Below are 9,485 nucleotides of genomic sequence, written 5' to 3'. Positions count from 1 at the left end.
TTCTATATATAAAAGATTTTAAACTTTCCTTTGGAATTGGATAGACATTTAAGATGTAAACGTCCATGACAATTAGAAGGAAGTGTAAGAAGCTGGTCAAAAGTTAGATCTTTTATATTTAATTATTATTTCTTGCTGTGTAGATATGATAAGTATGGAGATTTTTATTTTATTTATTTTAATCTGATATGATTAAGTTATTCATTTGACTTATCTCTACTTCTTGAGGAAGAAATTTTAGTATGGAAGGGTGTTGAATGTGGGCAAAAAGGGGAGGGTAGATTTCTGAAAGTCTTATTATCCTTTCATTACTACCTGCCAATACTTTTACATTACATTGGTTATTTGCTTGGCCAAGCTTAAAAATAGTTATGCATATGATTGAGATGCATTGGTTATTTATATTTATTTTCCCTCTTCCACATCCTTGTGTATGTTTCTATTAGACATATGTGTAAGTAGATTAGGCACAAAGGCTACACCAGATCTTTTCGAACCAATTATGCCGAGTTGCTAGCTTTCTCGTGCTAGGGTCGGGTAGTTCTCCTTAACCGGAGAACCTCGGGGAGCTAACCACTCCATGGTTGGGATGTAAAAGAGCTTGGACCACTCCTCTATCTCACGATAGCAGATGGACATAGTTCTGATGGCTCGAAGACAAGATCACATGCAGATGGACACTAAGGTTCGATGGCATGTTATTTTTATATGATTATGTTATATATGTTCTATATCATACGATGTGCTGATGTTATAATCATATTCAACCATGTAGGATTTACATAGTCTTGACAAAGGATGTCATGTTCACCTGATTCATTTCCAACATTTATACTTTTCTTTGTATATGGTATCGATATGTAGTCAACCTTATATTATCAAGTGTATTTAGAGAAATTGGTGATATGTAATAATGATTGTGGTTTCAGTTATTCTCGACAATTTGTCGATATGTATAGATCTCCATCTGGAAATGGACATTGATTTATATAGTTTTGTGAATTAAATTGAATTTTGAATTTTCAAATTCTATTTATTTCCCATATATTTTTGCATCTTGAGGTTGTTTGCATATGTGGAAAATGTTGTGGATTTCGCTTCTTACATGTGGCATTAGAGCTATGTTAAACACTAGGACCTAATGTCTTACTGATGCTAATGTTGCGTAGTTTACTCTTGGTACAGGGGTGACCTATCATCATGTATTCTTGCAGAGGCAATAGGGCTGGAAGCAACAATGGTCCTCAGGATGAGCCCTGAAACCAAAGGCTTAACTAGATTTTGGCACTCCTCACTCAGCAAGGACAACACATGGATGACATGGAAAATGCCATAAGAGGATGACAGGCTGAGGAGGAAGAGTGCAGAGAAGCTTTGTGTCAGTAGGAAGAACCACAGAAGAAAAGAGAGGAGGACCAATTGATTGAGGTTTAGAGGAAGCAGGAGGAAGATCGAAGGATTAAAGACCAACAGAAGGAAGAAGCTAACCATAGCATGGCTGGGCTAGTTCATGATAGGGTCCAAATTGCAGAAGATCTCAGCAAGGACCTAAAAAAGGTTACACCTCCTACCTTTAATGTTAAGACTACAGGTGAAGAAGAAAAAGCTTAGATAGCCACCATGGAAAAGTACTTTCATGTTCGTAATTTCACTAGGAAGTCCAGATTAGTATGGGCTACCTTTTAGTTGGTTGGTGAAGCAGCAACATGGTGGGAAAATGTAATGGCTGAGAAGAAATTGCAGCATGGTGAGATATCATGGGATGAATTCTCGCAACAATTCCATAAGCGATGGTTACCTCAACTATTTTATGACAAGAAGGCATCAAAGTTCTATAAGCTGATTCAAAGAGTCATGTCAATCACACAGTATCATGAATAATTTTGCCATCTAGTTCATACTTACCTCAGTACTAGAATGATGACTTGTTTAAGACTCACAAGTTTGTCATGGGGTTGCGCCCAGAAATCTATAATGAGGTGGAGATGCACAAGCCAGAGTCTATGGACTATGCACTGAGAAAGGCACTGAAACATGAACAATGGTTGAAAGATATAGCTCCAATAAAAGCCTACAATAACCAATATTTCAAGAGAAAATTCTAGGATAATAACAAGCAATAGGGTGGTTGACAGTAGTTGAATAACATGAAAGGAAAGGGACAAGAAGAATCACAAAAGGGTAATAACAGGAATTTCCAAGATCAGAACAAGGGTAGAGGAGGTAACAACAACAAGAATAACAATGGGGGCAATAACAGGAACTAGAATAGGAATGATAAATCAACAACTCAAATAGGACCTCATGATGGTTGCTTTGTATGTGGAGGTAATTACTATGCGGCTAGATGCCCTCAGAGGAGTGCACCTAGCAATGGACTGAAGGTTCAACACCAGATCCATGCAGCTATGGACCATAGGCAAGCAGAGTTTCAAGTAGCTCCTTTGCAGTTGACTGGTAAGCTCTATAGTTGTGAAGTCTCTATTTTGATTGATACTAGTGCTACAGAGTCTTTTGTAGATCCTAGTGTAGTAGCTAAACTTCCAATTAGAGCTGGTTACATAGAAAACCCCTAGTTACTTGAGTATGGAAATCAGACAGAGCGTCAAGTAGAGCAATGTCTATCCTGTAGTGAGTTAGAACTTCCGACTTTTCACATGCAAGTAAATTTATATGTAGCTCCACTTGGGTCATACGATGTCATACTTGGCATAAATTGGTTTACTAAGCATAAGGCTATAGTAAATTGTGAGGATAAGCTAGTTGAATGCTTGGATGACTTTGGAAATCTAGTAGTAGTGAATGGGATTAAGAGGCCGATAGTGCTTAGACATATTTCAGCTATGTAATTTAAGAAGGCTAAGAGGAAGGGTTGTCAACTTTTTTTTTCACATATTAAAGATCTTGAAGATCCTATATCTTCCATAGAGGATTATCCAATATTGCAGGAGTTTTAGGATGTCTTTCCTGAAGATTTACCCGAGTTACCACCTAAGAGAGAGTTTGATTTCTTTATTGATATTAAGCTAGGAGCTGAGCCACAATCTAAGGCACCTTATAGGATGACCACCACCGAGATGTATGAACTCAAGGTTCAATTGCAAGAGTTTTTGGACAAAGGGTTTATACATCCAAGCGTGCCACCATGGGGAGCATCGATGATTTTCGTAAAGAAAAAAGATGGAACCTTGCACCTATGCATTGATTACAAGATGTTAAACAAGGTTACCATAAAGAATAGATATCCACTTCCACGAATAGATGAAATTTTTTATCAGATGAAGGGAGCTAAGGTATTTTCAAAGATAGATTTACAAACTGGGTATCATCAACTATAGATTAAGGACAAAGACATAGCTAAGATAGCTTTTAGAACATGGTACGAGCATTATGAATTTGTAGTTTTTCCTTTTGGTCTTACGAATGCACCTGCAACATTCATGAATCTTATGAACAGTGTGCTCCAAGATTGTCTAGATAAGTTTGTTGAAATCTTCATTGATGACATTCTAATTTATTCAAAATCCATGAATGAGCATGAGGAGCACTTGCATATTGTCTTGTAGCACCTTCGTGATAGGAAGTTGTATGCGAAGCTTACTAAGTGCACATTTTATCAGAAACAAATTCACTACCTTGGGCACATCATCAATGCTGATGGAGTTTCAGTAGATCCTTCCAAGATTAGGGCTATTCTTGAATGGCTGGTTCCTCAGAACGTGAGTGAAATTTGAAGCTTCATGGGTTTGGCAAGCTATTATCAGAAATTCATTGAGGGATTTTCAAAAATTGCAGCACTTATTACCTCACTACAATGGAAAGGGAAGAGATATGTATGGACTGATGAGTGTGATAGAGATTTTTAGTTGTTGAAATAGAAACTCACCTCTGCTCCTATTCTTGTGATTCTCGATCCTAATGGGCATTTTGCCATGATAACCAATGCTTCAAGTGATGGTTTAGGTGGAGTTTTGATGCAAGAAGGTAGAGTTGTATCTTATGAGTCCCGTAAGCTAAAACAACATGAGGTTAATTATGCACCTCATGATCTTGAGTTGGCTTCCATTGTTCATGCATTGCAGATGTGGAGGCATTACCTTATTGGTAAACTGTTTGAGCTAAAAATAGATCATATGGGTTTGAGATACATCTTTACTCAACTGAATTTGAATGCCAGATATAGGTATTGGCTCAAATTCCTCAGTGAATATGATTTCAGTTTTGAGTACATTAAGGGTAAAGAGAACAAGGTGGCTGATGCCCTCAGTAGGAGAGGACATATATTTGTTATATCTACTACTAGAACATGACTAAAAGAGAATTTTATTGAAAACCTCACAGGTGATGATCATTATGAGATGGTTAAAACTGCATTGTACACTAATCCATCTGATCACCATTTTGATAGACACAATTTTGACATAGAGGGTCTTCTAAGATATCAGGGTCGTATGTATATTCCCACCTGTGCAGGGTTGAGGAAAATTGTAATGGAGGAAATACATAGTACTCCTTATTCAGGTCACCCTGGAGTGACTAAGATGGTTGCAGATATGAGGCCACTTTATTTTTGGCCAAGGTTAAAGGATGATGTCACTGCTTTTGTTGCCCAGTGTTTAGAATACTAGCGAGTTAAGGCTGAGCACATTCATCCAGCTAGATTTTTGTACCCTCATGACATACTAGAGTACAAATGGCAAGTGATTTCTATGAATTTTATACAGGGTCTACCTATGACTAGGTGGGGGCATGATGTTATATTAGTTGTGGTTGATAAGTTGACCAAGGTAGCACATTTTATACCAAGGAGTTTGAAGGATGGATCATTAGCGTTGGCCAAGAATTTTGTGCAAGAGGTATTCAGGCTACATGGTGTACCTGAGACTATCATCTCTGATAGGGACATGAGAATGACATTAAGGTTCTGGATGACCTTGAATGCTTCACTAGGGACTTAGTTAAATTACTTATCATCCATAGGTTAGTGGCTAGATAGAAAGGGTGAATTAGGTTGTAGAAGATTTACTTCGTATATATTGCATGGATCATTAGTATAAGTGGGAAGAATACCTACCTTTGGTTGAGTTTGTATATAATAATTCTTACCATGTATCTCTGGGAATGGCTCCTTTTGAGGCACTTTATGGGCATAAATGTCGCACGCCTATCAGTTGGGATAGGGTGGAGGATCGAATTGTGATTGGTCCTAAGATGCTCAGGGAGATGGAAGAACAGATGGTTATGATTCGTGCTCATCTAAAGGAAGCTGTAGATAGGCAAAAGAGTTATGCAGATAGGAAGCATACTTTTAGACAGTTTCAGGTTGGGGACAAGGTTTTCCTGCGTGTGCATCCACATAAGAGTTCAATCTCTTTTGGAAAGTCTTCTAAGCTTATGCTGAGATATGTTGGACCTTTTGATGTTTTGGAGGTCATAATTCCTATGGCTTACCAACTCGCTCTACCACCAGCTTTGGCCCATATCCATAATGTTTTTCATGTTTCATTGTTGAAGCCATATCATCCTGATGTGTCTCATATTCTTGATTGATGTTCCTTGCAGGTTTAGGATCAGGGGGTGGTGCAGGTGTTACCTACCCGCCTCATGGATGAACACACTATTTGAGTGCATGACTAAGACATCTTGTAGTATAAGGTCCAATGGGACCAGTTCTCTGTTGATAGTGCTACATGACAGGATGTTGATGATATGCATCAGTGTTTTCCACATCTTTTTACTTAGATCAGTAGTTTTTATTGCTATTGTAGTTACTTTATGTTATGTTGAACAATGGATGTTGATGGACATTGGGTTGATGTCTCTTCCTAGAGGGGAGGGATGTCACGACTCAAATTTTGACATACTTTTTATTCAGACTTATTATATTGATTGACCTTTTGACTAAGACTATGTATGATTCAACTTGAGTCGAATACCTTTATATATATTTTTTAATGACTTTACTATTTGATGATATTAGATGGATACATTTTATGTGTTGTAGAAAAAGTGATTTTGTTACATGATTGATCATACGAGATTTTGATATGATGGATAAATTATCATTGTTTTTATACATTTATATTTGATGATGTATGAATAATGTTTTAAAATTTGTATTTAAGATGTTATTTATTTTCCATTTCAATGACATTACTGACTCAATGGATGATGTCGAGTTTTTGAGTGTGTAGGTACTGAAGGCAGAAGTGTGGTTGAGGTAGAGGAGTTTAGCTTCTTGGTAGGGTTGGTCTAGAATTTGTATGGTGTAGTCGCACACACACACTTAGTTGTTTTTATTTGAATTTAAATCGTTTGGTTTGAATTTTAATTAATCTAGATGGATTAAATGTTTTGTTTATGATAAGGTGGCGTAAATGAAAATAATTTTTTTAAAAATGAATGATTAAATATTATTTTCTTTAGAAATATTATAAGTTTGATTATAAAATAAATATTAAACTCTCAATTTATTTTTCCTTAGTAATTACAAGCATGAATTTGAAATGGTAGTAGTTAGTCAAAAAAATTAAATGGTAATTAATAGTTTTTCTATTTTGAAAATGGTGGATTTGAATTAGATGTGGAATCTTTAATAGAACTTAAAGTTTATTTAAAGTTCTTGAGCCAAGTGGTAGTCGTAGATCCAAACAAGAAAAATTAAATGATTGCTAACAATTTTAAAATTTCTGATCATGATTGCAATCACATAAGAAGATGGAAGTTATCTTGAGTTGGTTTAAAATTTTGTTTAATAGAAGTGTAAGTTTATTTGTATTCTAAAGCCAAGTGTAATTTGTTTAAAATTATGAATCATCCTATTTGTTGTCGGCTGCAATAATGAAGGGAAGAACGATCTGTTAAATTAAAGAACTGCACAAAAAAAATTGATAACTACGAGTATCATTAGGAAGAAGAAAAAAAATTTATGTGGGGAAGGTAGCATTAAAAAGGGAGGCCAAATTGAAGAGGGGCACATTTTTCTTTTTAAAAGAAAGAGGGAAGACATTTTTGTAGGGAGAGGGGGAGAAAATGTGTGGAAAAAGAGGAGAAGGATTAATCCTTCTTAAATTCTATAGGGTGAATTGGACGTATGCAAAGGGAGGACATATTGGCTGATAAAAAAGGAAGAGAGTCAATGAGAAAAAGAGGAGAGGAGGACACAGGAGCAGCATATATAATTTAATTTTGAGAAGCTTTAAGGGTCTTGCACATTCCTCAAATAGTTCAGGTTCCCTTTTACTTTTTCTTTCCATTATTATGCTATCAGTATGTGGTTAGATTATCTATTATTGGCAATGAAATTATAAAGGAAGAAAGTTTTAGTTTTTGTTTGACATGGTAAATTATTCATAGATAGCAAAGATGTAGTCGACTTTCAAATTTATTCTACTTGTATAGTTCTAATATAGTGAAGGAACAAAATTTAAACAATGAAATACAAATTTTTTTTCCATCATTCAAAACATCTTGCAAGTTATGTAAAACTTTTAGATTGGAAAGAAGTATTATAAGATTTGAGCCTAAAATCGATGCCACTCCATCAAACTTTAGAGAGCCGTGTGCAAAATGATTTTTTCTGCATAAATCGATGCACAACAATAGATTGTGGGTTTATGACCATTGTTGTTGATCATCTAACAACTCAAAATCTCACCACACAATACCCAGTAAAGGTGCCCAACTTCATAATTCCTTTATAAATTTTGTTTTATTTTTCGGTTCCTAACCCTTTACATAATATAGAAAAAAATCTTACACTTATAACTCCTCCTTGTTCACATCATATTTTTCCCTAGACTGAGTACGATTTCTCAACACTTGTGGCTTTGTATATATATATATATATATATATATATATATATATATGATGTGAACAAGGAGGAATTATAAGTGTAAGATTTTTCTATATATATATATATATATATATATATATATATAGAAAAATCTTACACTTATAATTCCTCCTTGTTCACATCATATTTTTCCCTAGGCTTGGTATGATTTCTCAACACTTGTGGTTTTGTGTATATATATATATATATATACACACACACACAAAGCCACAAGTATTTATGTTATCTTGGTTAATAATCATAGGGACTGGGTAAATTAAATTGTTTCCTGAACTATAAATGTAATGGGATCTTAAATGAGTTTTTAAAAAGTTCTATATATAAAAGATTTTGAACTTTCCTTTGGAATTGGATAGACATTTAAGATGTAAACTTCCATGACAAATAGAAGAAAGTGTAAGAAGCTGGTCAAAAGTTAGATCTTTTATATTTTATTATTATTGCTTGCTAAAATGTTGCAAAACATGTATGTGTAGATATGATAAGTATGCAAATTTTTATTTTATTTATTTTAATATGATATGATTAAGTTGTTCATTTGACTTATCTATACTTCTTGGGGAAGAAATTTTAGTATGGAAGGGTGTTGAATGTGGGCAAAAAGGGGAGGGTAGAAATCTGAAAGTCTTATTATTCTTTCATTACCACCTACCAGTACTTTTACATTACACTGGTTATTTGCTTGGCCAATTTTAAATATAGTTATGCATATGATTGAGATGCATTGGTTATTTATATTTGTTTTCCCTCTTCCACATCCTTGTGTATGTTTCTACTAGACATATGTGTAAGTAGATTAGGCACAAAGGCTAAACCAGAGCTTTCCGATCCAATTGTGCCAAGTTGTTAGCCTTCTTGTGCTAGGGTAGGGTAGTTCTCCTTGACGGGAGAACCTTTGGGAGCTAACCACTCCATGGTTGGGTGGTAAAAGTGCCTGGACCACTCTTCCATCTCACGATAACGGATGGACATAGTTATGATGGCTCAGAGATGAGATTACATGCAGATGCACACTAAGGTTTGATGGCATGTTATTTTTAAATGATTATGTTATATATGTTTTATATCATACAATGTGCTAATGTTATAATCATGTTCAACCATGCAGGATTTACATAGTATTGATAAAAGACATCATGTTCACATGATTCATTTCCAGTATTTATACTTTTCTTTGTATATGGTATCAATATATGGTCAACCTTGTATTATCAAGTGTATTTAGAGAAATTGGTGATATGTAATAATGATTGTGATTCCAGTTATTCTCGACTATTTGTTGATATGTATAGATTTCCATTTGGAAATGAACATTGATTTATATAGTTTTTTGAATTAAATCGACTTTTGAATTTTCAAATTTTATTTATTTCTACATATATTTCTGCATCTTGAAGTTGTTTGCATATATGACAAATGTTGTGGATTTCGGTTCTTAGATCTTGTTCTCTTATTTCTCTTACTCCCCATGATTTGATATAGAGACCATTTCGTGCAATGGAATTGGCGGCTGCATCAGATAAAATTTGGTTTACAATTAAGGGATGTAAAAATTTGATTACCTTTGATATGCGCTCCCTGAAATGGAATAATGTGTTGCCGGGCTACGAGATGAATTGGGGACTCGAC

At 34.9% G+C, this 9,485-nt stretch overlaps 1 protein-coding gene across 1 annotated transcript; it reads left to right on the top strand.

Annotated features, from left to right (window-relative positions):
- Positions 1–5,121: 5,121 nt before the first annotated feature.
- Positions 5,122–5,550, top strand: LOC149557383 (uncharacterized). The gene has a single exon (XM_089830265.1). The coding sequence runs from the start codon at positions 5,122–5,124 to the stop codon at positions 5,548–5,550; it is 429 nt and encodes a 142-aa protein (XP_089686391.1).
- The last annotated feature ends 3,935 nt before the right edge of the window (positions 5,551–9,485 follow it).

Source organism: Cupressus sempervirens, chromosome 5 (assembly GCF_028749045.1).
Source record: "Cupressus sempervirens isolate cs-2001-9-10 chromosome 5, ASM2874904v1, whole genome shotgun sequence".
NCBI lineage: Eukaryota > Viridiplantae > Streptophyta > Pinopsida > Cupressales > Cupressaceae > Cupressus > Cupressus sempervirens.
This window is presented reverse-complemented; position numbering and strand designations above follow the sequence as displayed.

Coding starts and splice junctions, on each gene's coding strand:
- LOC149557383 (XM_089830265.1), top strand. CDS start 5,122: ATGGCTCCTTTTGAGGCACTTTATGGGCATAAATGTCGCACGCCTATC.